This window comes from Poecile atricapillus, chromosome 2, assembly GCF_030490865.1.
Source record: "Poecile atricapillus isolate bPoeAtr1 chromosome 2, bPoeAtr1.hap1, whole genome shotgun sequence".
Classification (NCBI taxonomy): domain Eukaryota; kingdom Metazoa; phylum Chordata; class Aves; order Passeriformes; family Paridae; genus Poecile; species Poecile atricapillus.
This window is the reverse complement of record NC_081250.1, coordinates 75,427,751-75,446,728: the sequence shown is the minus strand read 5'-3', so window position 1 is coordinate 75,446,728 and position 18,978 is coordinate 75,427,751. Positions and strand designations below refer to the sequence as shown.

Below are 18,978 nucleotides of genomic sequence, written 5' to 3'. Positions count from 1 at the left end.
TGCAAGACCTGAATTTATATTAATATAAGTCCCAGAGAGTTTAGCAATTAGAAATGTCAAAGAAAAACAGGTCTGTAGACACAACTGTAACTGAAAGCAACCATATTTGTCATTTTAACTACAGTCTGCTGCTCTGAAAGAGAGATATGGGTAAGCAACTTACTTCTGTAGTCATGGACTGTGAAGTTTGGTTTGTTGGAAGCCTCAGATGACAGTTTGAAGGAAAACCTTTGCCCAGCTGGTGACAAATCTTTATCTGCTGCAGTGATGGTCTGTATCACCTGAAACCAGATTAATTCTGAAGTCAGTTCACTCTTCTAAGAGAAACAGTTTTTGTAAAAGTGCAAAGTGAGCATCAAATGAAACTGTTGAAAGTGGAATTTTGCTGGATTACTGTCGTTCCCTTAATACACTGGGCAGTGGAGGCAAGACATCTAAATTCTTCAACCACCAAAGAACTCAGAAAGTCTTGTTTTGACATATCTAATAAAAATCAGAGAGATTTACCATATATTCAAGTTATTTAATATTTACTGTCTATATTAAAATGCTAGTTGGCTTTTGGTTGTGCTTCACTTTATCTGCTACTACTTTTGTCACAGTTACAACCCTTTAAGAAAGAGATTCTTTCTCCTCTCAGAGCTATTAAATGCAGAATAAAGAGTGGCTCAGGCCCATATAATTGGAGAAAATAAATAAAATTAAAAAATAGACTGTAAATAGACCATAAAAGTCAACAAACACAATTCCAATATGTATTTCCAAAGCAGACATTTTTTTTGTAGAAGAATTCTGACCATGATGTAATTTTTGAACCCAGAAATTTCTACTGCTATAAATAATAATGACAGAGAAAGCATAAGAGCAAGCATTACAAATTTGAAATACCTGTCCCGGCTTGGCATTTTCACATACAGATGTCTCATATGGAACTGAAATTTCAGGAGGAAACTCGTTGACATCCAAAACATTTATTATAACATTGACTTTGCTGGTTAATAGTGGGTTACCTATAAATAATTTTAGAAGAAAAGCGTTATGTTTGTTGTCATCACCAGTTTCATAAGCTGTCATAAGCTTGTGATCTCAGTACTGTGACTCCCAAAAGCCCTGGAATTCCATTTATTTCTGATTAACTAAGAAGAAAACAGAAGCAAACTTATTATCAATTTGTAACAGACTCTGACCCATTACTCTCCATGGGTTAAGGAATCAATCAGCATGATTATGTTTATTGAAGCATAAATGGAAAAAAAGTGAAAAAAAGTAAAAAACCTGTTACTAAGGACACAAACTTCTCTCCAATCACTTTTTATTAAGCCTGTGGAAAACACTTCCAATGATTCAAACTGAATTCTGTTTTCCACAACTAAACGCAGAAAATCAATATTTATTGCCTAGCCATTGTTTACATCTTCAAGATATTAAGGAGGCAAGCAGAGCATACCAATTTAGAAGACAGAGAAAGAGAGAAAGATATGAAAAAAACAAAATCTTGCTGAAAGCCAAAGTGTTAAATTTATCAGTGAAACATGCATGCACAGCTAGCATACAACTATTTGGCCATACTGTGGAAGTTATTTATTTAACTGCAAAGGTGTTTTCAGGCAGCAAATACTTTTGTGCAAAACAAATGTTAAACAACAATATACACCATATTTCTTTCCACTGTCCTTCCTCTACAGATAGTCTTCATCAGTCACTGGATGCATTTTATAAACATGTTTACTCATAAATGCAATGTCTGACAAAACAGAGACACTAGTTCAATACAGAGTAGATAATGTTCTCTTTTACTTTATGCTGAGACCTCCTGCAAAATAGCAAATAGATGAAAAACAGGATAGCTGGTGAGTCAAAAATATAATTATTTTATCCTTTTTGACTTAAGATGAGTGGCAGAAACAGTGGGAAGAAAATTTAAAGATCATCTAGTTTCAAGGCCCCTGCCACTTGCAGAGACACCTTCCATTAAACCAGATTGCTCCAAGTCCCTTCCAGCTTGGTCTTGAATGCTTCCAGGGATGGGGCACCCACAACTTCTCTGGGCAACCTGTGCCGGTGCCGCAGCACCCTCACTGTAAAGAATTTCTACCTCATATCCAATCCAAATCTATTCTCTTTCAGTTTGAAACCATTTCCCCTTGTCTTCTCACTACATGCTGCTGTCTTGTTGGCTCCCCTCAGGTGCTGGAAGGCCACAATTAGGTCATCCCATACTGTTCTCTTCTCCAGGCTGTAAAAAATCAATTGTCTCAGACTGTCTTCATAGGAGACATACTCCAACCCTCTGATCATCTTCATGGCCCTCAATGGACCCTTCAAATTATTTGCATTGGACACTTGCTTTGCAGTTTGTATAATCCTTGGCATTTCTCTTGTTTATAACTAACGCAGCAATGGACAAAGTCTCTTCATGTTGTCACTGTAAAAAATGTGCATGATTACTTCCTTATTCTTAGGATTTACTAAATGCAGTGGTAGTTTCAGGAGACCTCTGTCAAAACCAAAGGTATTCCCCAATGATTTCCTCATTACATAGGACTAGCTGCAAGATGAACTTTGTTTTACCTGTTTACAAGTAATAGATAAACTGACCAAGCAATAAACACAGCTTAAAATCTAGAAGACATCAATAATGCACTACCCAGATCACACATTTTTAATCCATACCTATGAATTTAATAGAGAAATATTTAATATTTAATAGAAAATAATGACATCTCTTTAAATTCTTGTTCATTTCCATTTCAACATCATCCCTTCTTGCAGAATGCTTCTGTGGAGCAAGGCATTGTGCAGTACAATTGAAGACACAGTTTGGTCTAGCAACTAGGGTTTAGGCACTCATTCTTTAGGTGTCTGAAGAGCTGGAAGAAATCTAGATCACTTGTTCACAATTGGTTCCTTTATATAATAGGAAATAAAAAAAATACTAAGAAGTTACTTTATTCAGTAGAGGGCAGGACCTCCATAGAGAGATCAGAAAATCCCTGAACAGGTCAAATTCACACAGCTACTGGGAGAAACACTTTGACCTAAAACTTCCCTCCTAGAAGTACTCACTGAAAAGGACACATCAACTCACATGGAGTAACTCAGGTTTTACTTTAGATGTTTTTTTGTGTGTGTGTGTTCATTTTAAGGTACAACACTGAGAAACAGGAGTTCAGGAGACATTTTTCAAATAAATCAGAGATTAATGCATTGCCATCAAAATATAGGCATAGATCTTAATTTCCTTTTAAGAATATGTCCACAATGCCTTTCCAATAAAAAAGTGAATGTGTTCTAAATTTATGCACCACGTATATGGAAATATCAGCTGATTTTGATAACTTCTGCTAGACATTTCAGTTTCTTTAAGAAGTCTTTTAGGTCATATTTTTATAGGTAAAGTAGCTTTTATAAATTATTTTTTCTGCTTTTTGCAACAGTTTACGTAGTATGTGACCTATATTTTTTAAACTAACAAAAGGATTTGACATTTTTTTCCCCTCAAAATCACAACAGGATAGCATGCTCTGGAAATATACATGAGTCTATGAGTATAGTTTTTACATTTATTTCTCACTGATGGTATCTGATTTGTTCTCTGTGGTTCTTTGAAAAATACATTAGAGGCCAAAATCTCTTCCAAAGTATTTCAGCAAACTACAATTTTACATTGCATAAATGGTCTGGAAAAGTCAGATATGAAAGTAAACAGAATTACCAGAGTCTATGATAAACTTATTTCAGGTTTTCATTTTGTTTATATGATTTTCTTTCTGGTTTGCACTGACATCACTTTAACTACTTTTGTATATAAATGAAGACTGCAAGAAGAATGTGTACAGCTTTGAATTCTACAAAATACCAAAGACGTGAAATACTTGATATGAACAAGCATGAAGAATTGCATTTAAAATACTACTTTGTAGGCTTGACCTCCATTTTCTCTGCTTTTTGGTTGTCGTTTTTCTCAAAATCAAGTCTTTATGAACCCTATGAACACAATCGTGATGTGCATGCTGGTATCAGTGAATGGGTCACTAAAATCAACAGCTTCTGCCTTTTAAACCCAGATTACACAGATTAAAAGACAAACTGGTTAAATCACATGCCTAGAAATTAAGAAACTGATTTCATGTTTCAAATCTGCCTGTAAGATAAAGGAAAATTAATTAGCTTCATTAATTTATTTTATCAACTTAATTAGTAAGTTGATTCCCTTGTTTTTCCTGTCTGTAAAACAGTGACCAACCTGCTTCCTTTTTTTTGCTTGATTAACATCATTTTTCAACACCTTAATGGTTCAAAGCTATTACAGCAGTAGAAAGCCTGTAACATTCTTTGAATAATGAACTTGTGAAAATCCAAGGTATCTGAGAAAATAGATACTGACTATTGAGGAGAACTGCTGATTCTTTAATCCCAGTTATGGTATGCAGGAGAAGATCAACTCCATCTTGAGATTTAAGGTGACTTTTTTAACATTCTCAGAAATTTGGCTTAGACAAGTGAGCTGGGAAGATGGTTTGGAAAGGAAGGATTATTACTTTATTTTTACCCTAAAATTATGCCTTGAGGGCAGGAAAGCAGAAGTAAGCTCTTCTGCATTTTTATCTATATCCTCTTTTGTAAAATGGAAAAAACCACTTCCATGCTATGTAATTAGGCAGCATATGGAGGAATTTTGAACACTGGACTATGATATTTGTATGCCATTATGCTCTAAGCAGATCTTGGTACAGTTTTGGCCTGGGGCAACCAGTGGTCTTGTGGACAATTCACATGCATGTGCTGGGAATTAGTAAGGGCAGGGACTACCCTAAAGGATTGATTTACATATGGGGACTCTGGAAGGTAAGAAGGAATATAAATAAGCTACTTCATGCCAGCTGGCCTTTGTGCTTGAAATGAATGAGAGCCATGCTTAATTTATTAGTTTGGATAGGTTCTATGGCATCACAAATGTTCAGAAACAGCAACCATGCAGGCTACTAGGGTGTTGATTTATTCTAAGAAATAAGAAACAAAACAACAAGCTACAATGAAATACAGTCATGTAATGAAAAGAAGTACGGAGAAATTGGCAAGTGAAATGGGAGAAAACAATGTCAGTCTGAAACATCCTCCACCTGCTCAAGGACTTTGTTCTGTATAGAATTTGTTCTATATAGATTATATAAATATATATAATATATATAGCATATAACATATAATATTATATATTATATATCTAATCTAATCTAATCTAATCCAATCTAATCTAATCTAATATTCTATACATTACACATATATATTTTATTATCTATGAAGGGTTTAGGGATGTTCTGTATTCAGCTGCCTATGTGTATGTCTCATCATCAGCATGTCTGCAGAACAATCATCCATCTCTTGCTTAAAAACATCTCCATTCAGGGACAATTCAAGAAAATGTAGTTTATAGAATGACCATTAGGATGTGACTAAAAAGTGTGGGAGGTTTTGTTGTTGCTATTCTCTCACAATGAGAAAACAAAATTTTAGCAATGCAGTTTTTAAATAACATCATCTGTCTGCTACCAGCTATGAGTCTACTTATTTATTTTTATTTTATAAATATTATATATATATATATGTTCTTATAGGGAGATAGGGTCACCAGGAAGTGAAAATACTTCAATAACAATACTGTCTGTTCTTCTCTGAAGAAAGTTTTTGCAGCTAATTTCAATATTGGGCCACCTTTTTACATAATCATGTATATGTCAAGGCACTTCTCAGTGTGTTTTTTCTGTGATAAGGAATGACAGTTTCAGTTTCTATGTCAACACTGGACAGCAATTTTTTATATCAGTAATTCTTCAAATACAGCAATTTCTCCTCAATCTTTTTCAATTTTATTTTCTCTCTATCTGTTATTTTTTGCTTTTGTGCAGTGTGTCATCCCTCAATCCTCCACCTTTATTTCTATGCTCTTAGTCAGACAATTGCACATAACGTTTTGACAATTACTACACCTCGAGTCCTCCTTACTATTGTAGTAGAGATAAGGAAATTGTTGTTACCATTATAGATAATGGTCAATGTATAAATATTTTGGGATATGCTGCAATGAAGCACAGATATGTTTTAGGTGCAGATTCTTAACATAGCAATTGATAAAACTGGGGATTTCAAAATATATACTGTTTGCTACAGCTCTGCTTAAATGTCATACTGTTATATACATGTCCATGGACAAATAAATTTCAAGTTTTTAGACATCTTTAATTACTCTTGGAAATAATAAACAGATTTAAATCAAGTTTACTAAATTTTTTTCCTTACTGCAGGAAAAAAAAATTACAAATCTCAAATATCCTCTACCCACTACTAAGTCTAAATAGTCAGGCTTTACTGAAACATATACCATGATGAGAGCTTCCTTCTGTGTCTGCCTGCCTTTCAGTTTCTCTGGAAAAAAATTGCAGTTCTGCTGGATTTTCTGTGAATATACACTTGCACATGTATCTCCATGAACTCAACCATTTCTGACAGCTTAGGCTTCTCTCTTAGTCTATGTCTTTTCCAATCTATGGATAAAATTCAAGTGTTCATTTGACTGGTGTTCTCTATATTTTCAGGTTATAAGGAGTGAGCCCATGGTTCTTTTTGAGATAACTCCAACTATGAATCTGGGTTTTTATCTGAAATAATACTTACCATCTCTGCTTCCCAAATCTCCCTCTTCCTGTTAGTAACATGTATTAACTTTTGAAGACTCAGCCAAGCAATACATTAAAGAAAACATGTTCTTTGCTACAGAAACTTGCATTTTCTGACATATAAACAACATAGAATGAATAAGAAATACAGCAGAACCCTCTTCTACAGCCTGTTGATGTCAACAGAAAGAATTCTGTAGCCTTTGCACAACTGCTGGGTGACCAAAACGCTTGTACTCAAAGCACGAGTACACTTAGGAGAGTTACAGTTCGACAATGAGACATGAATGAGAAATGCCACACATGTGGATAGCAATGAAGAAAGTTGCAGGTACATGATATAGTGGAAGAAGGGACTTCTTATAAAAATAAAAGGCTATGCAGAAGACACAAAGACAAGAATTTAAATTATCCCACCACAAATCATGTAGGACAAGAAAAGAAGGGGTTAAGCATAAAATTTTGGGCAGAGAGAAGACAAAAGAGCAGTGATACAGCATACAGATTAGTTCATTTAGAACATTAAATCTTGACTTAATTTTGGTTTACTTTTTATCTGAGTATCAAATGACTTTACATTTTTCTAAATTTAAATTTCTAAATTTTTCTTCAAAAAGCACATTGACAGACCTGTTATTTGATTAACCTAATTTCATATTGTCATGGGTTAACTTCACCTTTAAGATCGAGTAAAAAAAAAGGGAAGTTGAAGCTACTGGTGACTGATGGGAGTTTTTCTTCTTGACCAATTATCAGTCATTTCAAGAATTGACAGCAGATCTGACCATTAAAAAGTGAATTCAACTTGTAAACACTCCCTTAAGAAGTACACTCAGAGCTCTCTCGTTCTCTTTTTGTTTCCGGCTTTGGAGAGGTAACAAGCTCCGTCTTGGCTTTCCCCCCCCCTCCCAGGCCCGGGACAAGGCCGCAGGGAGGGGGGGGAAGGAGAGAAAAGCAGTTTAGCAGTTTAGTTTAGTTTTCAAGGTCTGCTGCTAGACTGAAACTGGACACTGTGAACTTTTGTAGCTTTCTTCTTTTAACTCCTTTATTACCTAGATAAACAACAGATTACTCCTTTTTCTTAGAACTGACAGAGAAAGAGAGACAATTAACATGTAAGACAGCATAAACTTACTAAAGACAGTGAAGAAAAGAGTTAAGTTTAAATAAGAAAGAGAGAAAAAGAAGATGCTTGTTGCTGAAAAGTCTTTCTGTTACAGCTATGGAGATGGACAGTAGTTTAAAGACTCCTTTAATTCATGGCTAGAGTATGGGAGGAATAAAGTATTCAAAGTGTGGACTTTAAAGAAAAGAAAGATGATTATGATGCTGTGAGTTGCTGGAACTTGCGAGTGAAGTGAAGATTTTAAAGCCTTAAAGGAGCCAGAGAGATGGCTGTTTTCCAGGAGGGCTCACAGAGACAACTGAAAAAGATTTCTGCTTTGAATCACTTATCCTTAAAAATAGCATCCCTAGATTCAATTTGACCCATTGCACACCTCAGAGTGGTGTGAGATGGGAGGAGTGGACTCTAGAAACTCCATGGATTAGCAGAAAGAGACTTCTGTTTCTCTACGGGGACTGATGAAAAGACTCTAAAATTGAGACTGTTTTTGACCACCAAGATTGTAAAACTATTTTTTTTTGTCTCTATGTTGTTATGTGTACAAAGAAATGATCAAGTAGTGAAAAGTAAAAAGGTTCTCTGAAAGTTTATTTTGGTATTCTTATTCTAGTAGTTTGTTAATAAACTGTCTTTATTCCTTTTAAGTTTTAAGCCTGTTTTGCTCTTATTTTAATCCGTATCTCTAGCAAAAAATAAGTAAGTTTTTGTTACTAGCTTAAAACCACGACACATATGAAATGACTTAAAAAATCAAAAATCAGAACTGGAAGTCACGCATACAGCTCCTCATGCTCTCCATGCTGACAAAATGTATTTCAGCTTCTAAAGGAACTGTGGTTACATGAGGTCTGCTAGCAAAACCTTAATAAACAGGGCTGATTGAACATCACAATTATCCTCACAAGTCTGGGAAAATGATATTCATTGAACCTTCTTAAATAAACTCTTGGCAATTCAAGCACTCTTCACATTATATTTATACCTGAGCATTACATTCTGAGAAAAATACCATATTAGCATATTAATTCAGTTTGTGTCATACTTACTAACTTTACTTGCAATTATAGAGAAATTGTATTGTGCTGTGCTTTCTCTGTCCAGTAATTCATTAGTAGCAATGGTTCCTTCAGTAGCGTCTATTGTAAAGTAGCTGTCCACATCGTTCTTCCAATCCATGAAGTATCTGTATGTGAAAAATATTAAAGAAAGCAGATGCAAGTGTGCAAAGATTACTCATTTATCATAGCAGCAGTGTAGCCACCTCTAGTTTTGTTATTTTTCTCTTCCCAGCTATTACCATCCTTTCAGGAGGAAGACAATAAAGAATGATTTGTTTATTTCTGTTTTTGCAGAGTTGGAATGCTCAAGGGGAAATAATAAGATATAATAAAAGACTTAATACTCCTTGTGTTTAGATTTTTGAAAACCTTGATGTCCCAAGAAGCTGATGCAATCTTCTGTGACCCTGATTACTTATATCAGCCAGTTTGGGACTGTACTATATAGGCTTAGAAGGAAAAAGAGAAAAGGTATGTGAAATAGGGCTTGAGGTATGGATGGTGACGAAGAATGTGCCAGATCCAGCCTCTTTACATACATTTGTAGCTGCAGTGGGCTGGACACTCTCTGGACACTGGACTGCTCACAAAGAGGTGTCCTAAAGGATTTTGGCAGGATAACAGCAAGGGAGATGGAGAAGAGTATGCTTATTCCCACACATATATAGGCTCAATAAACAACACCTTGCCTTTGTGAAGAATAGATACCTTTCACTGGACTTGTGAGGAACAGGTAAATACCATTGTTTTGTGTTTTGTTTTATTTTGTTTTGTTTTTCTGATCCTTTATTTTTAAGAAGCATGAACAAAGAACAAATTTAAAACTAGAAATGTCTACTTATTTCTTATTTTTCTCTAGTGAGGAATAGAAAGCAGAGATGCACCTGCAAAAACAGCTGCTTAAAAGCAATGTGATAGCTATCCCAAACCCATTTCCCTTAAATGCTAATTAATTTGAAAGTCTATTTTCACATTTGATACTACTGTTTGCAGTCATAACAGAATAATATTTTTTCTGATGCAATTGCCGCCAGCTACTAATTTCCCTTTCATTGTTAGTCTCTTCATACCTTGATAGTGTTTCTCAAAAACTAGGCAGGATGAAATTGAGAAAGCCATTTGTGAGCAGTAGGCAATAAGAACAAAATGGTGTTCAACAACAAGTACATTCAGAATATTATAAAGCCTAGAGAACCACTCCTATCACACCTCAATTCACGTAAACCAGTGAGAATAAGAATAAAAGCTGTTTTTTTCATCTCTAATTAGAGTTATTTATGTATTTAATATAGAGGGAATGGAATGATAAACACTGTGTTTGTTTACTTCTGTAGGAGGAAGCAATGGTAGGAAGGAGAATATGTCATATTCACAAGGAAAATATTTCTATTTGGTACTAAGAATGCCAAAAGCTCTGTAAGACTCAAAGAGTAAAAAAGCCACAAATAAGGTGATGTGTTTGTTTGGAGACATTTTGTTCAACCAAAATCACCAAAAAAAATCCTATCTGTGGATGGAATAGGTTAGTTTGTCTTTTGACAAGTCATCATTACCAGCTTACAGTTTTAATTGAAAAGCTTCAGAAATGGTTTGCTAAAGGCAGCATGTATCCTTTTACATAGTTGAGCAGGCACATTTTCTTGAATATGATATTATTATCTACCCGTATTTGTAATTTCAATCTCTTTGTTCAAATTTGCTTGACATTAAAATTATGAAAAATATATAAACCATTTATTAGAAATATCATTACCCTAAGATACTCTCTCAGGAGCAGCAAAATTATTCTGTCAGGCTTTTCATGTTTAATAAATTATAATTTCTTCCAAAATTAAATATGTAGCAACACACAAATAAATGAGTTCAAAGCATGAGAAAGCAACTTGGCTTTTATTTCTCCTTAGGAAGATTAACTTTGCCTGAGTACCTTGCACATCACAGTACAAGCCAGGGAAAAAAAGCACCGTGTAGGGGATGGCTTCCTTCACCAGGAGGCTTTGAAAGTACAGAAAACATATTAAGCATGAACACTGTTGTGTTTGAAGTGAAGTTCAAGCACGAATATTTGTAGGATCAGAATCTGATTGTCTGTCTGAAAGCATTCACACAGGTGATTAACTTCATGCACAGGCCCAGTGTGCCTAAACATAAGCATCAACATGATCAAAGTCTGCAGTAAGCACTGCAAGACTAGCACTATTCCTGCTGGTATTTATGGCAGAATTCCTCCTGGGTTCCATGGAAATGGGAATTAAACACATTGATAAAAGCAGAACTGTAGCAGTTCTTCCAAATTCATTGCCTTCACCTTCACTGTGTTAATAGTGTGAAAACTATTGTCATCACCATTAGCACTGTTAGTATTTTTATTTACTTATTTTAATTTTGGCATAATCTTTAGAGACATCCCTTCCTTCTCTCTCCATGTGCTGCACATAAGCTTAAACTAGGCATGTTGTTTCAGCTTCTTTCATTTTAAGAATCTATATATTCAATTAGACTACAGAATGGAGAGGTATAGCCATTGCTATTGGAGATGTATTGTCTAAACCAGATAAATTGACAGGAAAAGCTGCAAACAAGCATCCATTCTTCCTCCTTTCATTGGTTCTCCATATATAGTACCCAAGAAAACATACCTAGCAGAAAATCCCTTTACAGGCAGATCTTCTGGATGCAGAATTACTCCCAATACATCAGTAAGTCTATAAAGCTTAAGAAAATAGTGAATGGGAGACCATCTATCTGGTCTTAAAACAGAAGTTTTTTGAGACACCCCAAGGGGAGGTCACTTTTGGCAAAGGCCCTAAGAAAATGTAGTTTCCTTTTATAGGCAGAAATCACTTTCACACGCTGATGCTTAGTGTGTGATTTTTTGTAACTAGGACAGCAACAGCTAATCTCTTTCTAAGGCAAACTGCATAGACTGAGCTCTGCCCTTAACATGGAGGAAATACTTTGAAGAAGAGGAGAAATGGGAAAATATCTCCAACCAGAAAAGTCACTAACTTTCCAGAGATAAACCCAGATATCCGGGACATAAAGCCTGACAGTTCTTGTGAGGTTGGGATACACAGAGGAACACTGTTGAAATACTGGTATTAGGACAGCTGTCTAGATCTTCCAGTCATGCTCTAGCAGTTTGAAGCAACTGAGGTTGGTTTATTTGACTGCTCAGAGTGCCTGCAAGACAGACCTTGGATAAGTGCACTAATCCTAAGAGGCATTTCTTTCCTTGAAAAGTTAGGGAGAACTTACTTGTTGCTACAGGACAAAGCAGAATTATTTTTCAGAAGCCCCTGAACAGGCCTGCCTGGCAGCTTTCAGTACCAGACAGTGATATCCTTCATATTCACTGACATGGAAGAAATTTTGACTTATATGTCTCCCTGAATATTCTTTCCAGCAAAGAAGTGTATTCCAGGTTATATTGTTGACGGCAGGGAGTGTGTGGAAGGGTATATCTTTGCTAACACTGTCTCCGTTGTCTCAAGAATAGCTGCATTTGGACATCATGTAGGATAGAAGAGACAGAATGGAACTATTCAGTTTATAAAATTATAAGATTCAAGCCTGTAAGGCTCACCCAGAGTCCACACTGACTTCTTAGGAGCTCCAAGAACTATGGACATTCACCCTGGCTAGACAGTGAAGCTGCATGTCCCTCACGAGCTCTCACAGAACACTCCCACAGAAGAGGTCTCATCTCCTTGCAAAGGCAGGAGGACAGCAAGGAAGGCAGAGTTAACTCTTTCTTGCTGCAGCACAGGAGATGGCAGTGCTTGATGGAGTGCTGTTGAACACGTGAGTGACAGCAGATCATCCTTGTGAGGATAACAGGAACTCTGAGCCATCCAGCAGACAACTGTAGTTGCTTCAGACTATTATGCCATGAATAAAAGAACTGGACAGCTGTCCTGTGCTGCTGGAGAAACCCGTGTGACAACATGCTCTGAAGGGATGGGAGGGAGCAGGATGCTAAGGAGGCTGTGAAGCTTAGGACTCAGGATGTATTTTTTGGTCTTAAAAATGTGGAGGGGAAGATTTCTTATGCCTATCATGGGAAATGGTTGTTCTTGATGTTATGATCACGTTATTTAAGCCAGGAAATGAGCAAGGTAAGACATTTAAAAGTGTATGTGTTTTAGAGGAAGAAAAGTGCTTTAAAGCTACACTGGGAACATTAGGGCCAAGTGCCAAAGAGGTGAAACTCAAGGATTGACCTTAAAGACTGCTAAAGCACAGATAATAGATAAGGTGTAAGATAAAAAAGGAAGTGTCAATATAAGATCAGCACAACCAAAATTAGATATTTGAAGGTTAATGGCTTTTGATCATTGTGCTTTTGTGCTCAATAAACATTTCTTCAAAAATTCCTTTTGATTCTTTTTAGTTGGAGAGGGAGAAGTAACCAGGTGATAGAGGAGCTCTATAAAAATATTTTGTCTCAACTCACACTTTGCTGATGTAAAGCACATTGCTTACTCTACTACCTAGTGACTTAGAGCGCTGACTGTTTTTAAGAAAAATATTGCAAAAAAAGGTAAGGGATATAATAAAAAAATTCTGATATGTGATAGATCACTACTTGTGTATATGACCTTAAATTGTTCCAACTGCATTCACTTTAAGTTTTATTTAAAAATTAAACTGCAACAGAATTAAATTCAGGTTCCTTGACAATTTGGGATATATAAATACCACCCATCATATCAGCAATAATAAATAGTAGCCTAAAAACATTGGGAACATAAATAAAAGCTAATATAATTCAGTTTGTTATTGTGATAATTTAAGATTTTTTAGTAATTCCAATAGATATATAATTAAATAGATGAAAGGAGCATTAAAGCAGGAATGGCAAAAGAGGTGAGGGATTGGAAGAATACAAATGAGATTCTAGGTGTGATGAGACTACCTGAAGGCCCAAATAAATTTTCATTAGTAGAATAATCATGTGCTGTGGCTTGAAATTATTAGATCTCTGCATATAACTGGATGTTGAGAACATGACACGTCTACAATACAATTTTGTCCTGGGCATTATGTCAATAGATAAATATAAAAAAATTAGAGCTCACAGAAAAGCAAGAAAAACTGTCTTGGGTCTAGGAATTTCCAAGTCATAAGGAAAGACTAAAAGAACTAACATATGCTTACCTTAGATAAGAGATGAAAAAAGGCAGACAGGATAACAGTGTACAAATAGCTGAAGAACTGCAAGAGCAGAAAGGGGAGGGTAGGATTTTTTTTAATGCACAGAAATGAAGGGCCAAAACTCAGAAGGGAAAATTTATGTATCGTAGCAGAATCTTTCTGTCAGTGATGTATATTTTGTTGCACAACAGAGGAATGACGGAAGTGCTGTCACTTGGTACTAAAAAGGCAAGCTGGTTAAATGATAGAGACTGTGCAATAAAGGAAATATCTAGAAAGGTGTAATGATACTCCTTATAGTCTCTGTAATCATAAGCTCTGCTAAATAGGAATCAGTATCATCATACCAATCATACTCATCATAAATGCAGTTACAAATATTTTAAAATATAACAATGTTTTTTGGGTCTTTTTAAGATTTCCATTATTAAAACATCGGAAAAGAAGAAAAGGTCACTCCTACAATGAGAAACGTGAAATTCAGACTTCAAGTCAAGCCTGAAAGAAGTTAAAAGCTTAGAGAATGCAATGTGTTGAGGATACAAGCCACTGGTCCTCCAAAATGCCATCCTGACACTAAAATTTCCTTCCTGCAGCTCTAAATCTATTCACTGAGTTATCATTGTGTAAAACTCAAATAAATCTTACCACCATATTTATATGCATAAATATGAGAAACTCTATGTCAGAACTTTATTGCTCATCTCAAAGGTAAGTGCTAAACTCTTCTGCTGACTACTGGAAGTATCTTCTGTTCCAGTTAACACAGAGGAGTGATTTTCATGATTTTGCTAAAAATATAATCAAGAATTTTTTTAATGAGTCCCCAGTGTAGAAATATTGAGTCAAATACTCCAGCATAAGCTTTTCCAATTGCTGAGCAGTTCTTTTTATTGCAAAAAAAAGGTTCAAAAGTACATGGGTCCCTGCTTTCAGAGTCCCAGCCAGCCATAGAACAAAGGGTTGCTGGAGGAGTCAGATGTCCTGTGTGAGCTACTGCATCACAAGGGTGCAGAGACTCATCAACTCATCAACAAGAATTCGTCAGCACAGTCTGCCAGGCATTTGTCTGCTTTGGCAGGTTTCTCAACAATGACACATTCCCGCTCATTGCTGCAACCCATGCATGCTTAAAGAAGTCATGAAGTTCAAACAGGTATAAATAAATTTAACACAACATTTTATTTTCTTGTGCTAAATGATACAGTCATCTGAGTATTTATGACCAGATAGGATTGTTAAATTTCCAGTCTTTCTCAGGACTACAGCACTTGAATCAGTATTATATTAATTTAGTTTCTTTTCCATACTTCCTTTTGACTTAAATATTAACTTTGTTTCTTGTGGTTTTCTATTAATTTGAAAGTGTTGTTTCACACAGTTTTACAGGAGCAGAAATGATAAAGAATATTTTTCTCCTTGCAATAAAGTCTCATGTACTACAGGCTCAACAATAGCAGGAAGGTTATGTGTATCATTCATGTTGTCCTGTGCTAATAAAATCACAATAATTTTTAATTGCCTGTACAATCTGTGCCTGTTTACACTGTACAGTCCAGCAGCTATTGTGCTGTATGCATAGACACTATTATATGAGTGAAATATTAGATATTTAAAAAAAATAAAAGTACTTGTTATTGGATAAACTCTGTTAATATAAAATACTCTAAGAAATAAATTTCTTAGTTTTAATACCCTGGGTTTAATATTGTGATATTTTGCTTGAAGGCAGTAAATGCAATCAAACTTACCTATTTTCACATAAAATCATCATCTGATATATTCATATCAAGAGCTATCTAACACTAATAACAGCAAAGTAACATTTGAAGTTTTGTTGTAAAATTTGTCTGTCATTAACCAAAAAAAAGGATGTTCTCACATAGCCGATGCCGTTCCACTAGGTTGTGGGGGGTTTTTTTGTTTATATGTTTTAAATCATTTATAAACCATCTCCCTTAATGGCAGCAGAAATTTCCTGTATCTTTACTGAGTATCTTCAGAACACTGCTGAGGCATTAGAGGTCAAAGCAAAGGAAACTTGGACTGGGAGGTGTTAGAGGTCAAAGCAAAGGAAATCTGGACTGGTCTGCTGTCAGATCATATCCCTTCAGTAATCTCATGTATAACAAATAGATCCCAGAAGAACCCTACTCCTACCAATACATAACAGACTCAAATATGTTGGTTTTGTTTTTCTTTTTTAGGGAGCATACTAGAAATAGAGGATAAACATTAACAAAGAAACAAACAAATGAACAAAAAACCCTCAATGGAGAAAACCCAGTTCTATCTGAAGTGTGAAAAGGAATCAGCACTGTCATTCACTATTGTCTAACTATTGCCATGAAATCTTAATATGAAATTTCTCCAAAGTGTCCAGGCAGACACAGTCACAGGAGAGTTTCTGCTGTTGTTCCAGGTTAAATAGCTGTCTCCTATCCTGACCTCCCTTCCTGCTTTGAATCAACATTATCGTGTAGTTCTCCCAGATGCAATTTCCTTTTCAAATGAAAAGGGAGAGTTTGTAAAAATGTAGTTTGGTTACAGCTGCTTTGTGACCTAACCAGTGTCACAGATGGGTCATTGCTCAGTTGTGCTTGCAGAACTGATGTCAAAAACCACCTCAAGTGTGATAATAAGTTTGCATAATAAAATGCAACCAAAAATGAGCAGCCAATGCAGTTGGTCTAATTTGCTCTAAGTGCCTTTACTGTCACATAATAATGCACAACCAACAAGGGGAGCATACACTGAAAGTTTTTAGAGGCATTGCTTTGTTCCAAGGTATCAAAAATTAGTGATGCCTGTGTGGATGATGCTATAGAAGTGCCAGAATTGTCTTTATACCACATCACACTTGACACACCTAAAAAAAAAATGCACTCCTAAGTTTAGTGAAATACTAAAATATTTCTGTCAGATTTACTGTGATTTTTCTTTCAGCATTTCACACAAAAATCCGTATTTCTACATATTTCTAAATTGCAGAGATTTTCAAATGCACAAAACACTGAGATAAATTTTTTGTGATAGTCCGGGCTGAGTGCTTTTGAAGATCCCAGTGATCCATTCTTTTTAGGAAGGATAGTTTTGCATTAGTTAAAATATTTTTCCTTAAGATTCAGAGAATTCTGGGATTAGTTTGACAGAAGCCCAAATAAGTTTCTGTCTCTGTACCCTCTTCCAAAGGAGGTCAGCAGTGTAATTTCTCAGGGGGCTATCCTCTGATCTGTACTACAGCCTACCCATAATGAGTGTTTTCTATACTGTCCATCAGGTGGTGATACTTAAGAGGAGAAAGGAACTGCTACACCTTGGAAGAAGGTATGAATGATTCTTGTCATTGTTCCATGCCTATCATTTTCATGTCTTTCATGTAACACTTGATGTCCCACAAGGAAAATCCAGTTTGAGTCTTTGGCATACCTTTTGACTGGGCTCACAGTCTTTCTTATTGGCTCCCTACTTCTGTGATTTTAATCAGGAGGTTGACAGTTTAGTGATATTAGCAGTCAGTATCTTACTTGATCTGGAATTAGTTGTATCAGTGCAAATAAATGATACTCTGCCTCTTTGGAGAAGATCAACCATTATGCCAAATTAATTGACAGGAAAGCAGTGGCTGCAGACAGCCAGACTAATGATGGGTCAGAGTCAAGTGAGGGAAGCTGTTAAACTTTTCATAAACCTTATACATCTTACATAGGAATTTTAGTAAGACATTCTAGGTAGTATAGGAATTAAAATGTGCTGTAGTTCAGTTATCAGCCCTTTCAAACTGCCAATTCTGCCTGTCTACAACTTCCTGTAATTTTTCTTCCCTCTGCCTTTAAAAGTTTTGTTCATTTGCTTATCTGACCCTCCAGTCAAGCTCCAGTGTCTGCTCTGCATTTCTCATTACCAGCTGAGTATCTTATCAAATGCTGTTGTCATTTGGAAAACACATTGTTTTTATTCAGTCTCAACATCATTTTTCCTGCTTCATTGAGCAGGCAGAGCTGCAAGGCAGCCAGGCAGAGGGAAAGCTTTGTCCTACAGTTTAATTAAGTCTCAGTTTTTGGACTGTGAGCAGCAGTAGAAGGCATGCTGGACTTAACACCCTCACCCCTGGCTTAGCAGTCAATTCGGCTATGGTGGGAAAGCAGTAGAGCACTTTCTATACCAACACCAGACATTATAGGCCCTGAACACCACTTCACCCTGATTTTGAAAGGTGTGCATTTGACTTTTTCCCAGCTGTCCATGGTCTGTTCTTTCCCCTTTCATCCAGCCCATAACAGGAAGAACCCACCACCTGCATTCACCAAGGTACACAGGCGCCAGAGGGCACATATCATACATGGTGAAGAGAGTTTTGCTGGTTATAGATGGGGTAAGAGCATGATGGGATGAGTGTCTGGATGGGTATCTCTACTAATGGACAGAGTGAATATAGAAAGATGGAGCAAGTAATTTTGAATTGATACTTCAACCCTTAAGAAAGCTGAGAGGGGGGAAGCCAGATGCTATGACTCCATCAGATAGTCAGCCTCAGAAGAAGCCTAAACTTTATTTTGCACTTGGGTGCATCTGACATAAATCCCAAAGGATAAGACAAAGGTGCTTTCTGGGCTTCTGTTCCCATGCCTGGCCTGGAATGCTTTGTCTTCCTAAGTGCTAAGGCATTAAATATCATAAATACTATAAAGGGGAGCTGGTCTACTGGCATATATCCAATAGAAATAATCTTTGAGTGTTTCCTTTTGCATCGTGTAAATACATAAATATTAACTCTGTTCTACATCTTTTAGAATCAAAATCTGAACAAATATCTTATATTTTTATCCATTAAAAAAGCTGAAGTAAAATGCTGATGCAAAGGAAAAGCAAATAAAATAACCATGCTGACTAAAGGAAACTGCAGCACACAGTAAAAGATTTATTGCTTGCTTAGATCATCAGCTGGGATTCACTTGGATTG

At 36.0% G+C, this 18,978-nt stretch overlaps 1 protein-coding gene across 2 annotated transcripts in view; it reads right to left on the bottom strand.

The window, feature by feature from the left end:
- Positions 1–18,978, bottom strand: part of CDH12 (cadherin 12) — a 156,373-nt gene that overhangs the window by 8,207 nt on the left and 129,188 nt on the right. For both annotated transcript variants that reach the window (XM_058831735.1, XM_058831736.1), the window contains 3 exons: positions 8,847–8,983; positions 889–1,010; positions 164–281 (listed from right to left, as the gene is read on the bottom strand). In XM_058831735.1, the coding sequence (XP_058687718.1) occupies positions 164–281; positions 889–1,010; positions 8,847–8,983 (377 nt within the window). The remainder of the gene's footprint in view (positions 1–163; positions 282–888; positions 1,011–8,846; positions 8,984–18,978) is intronic.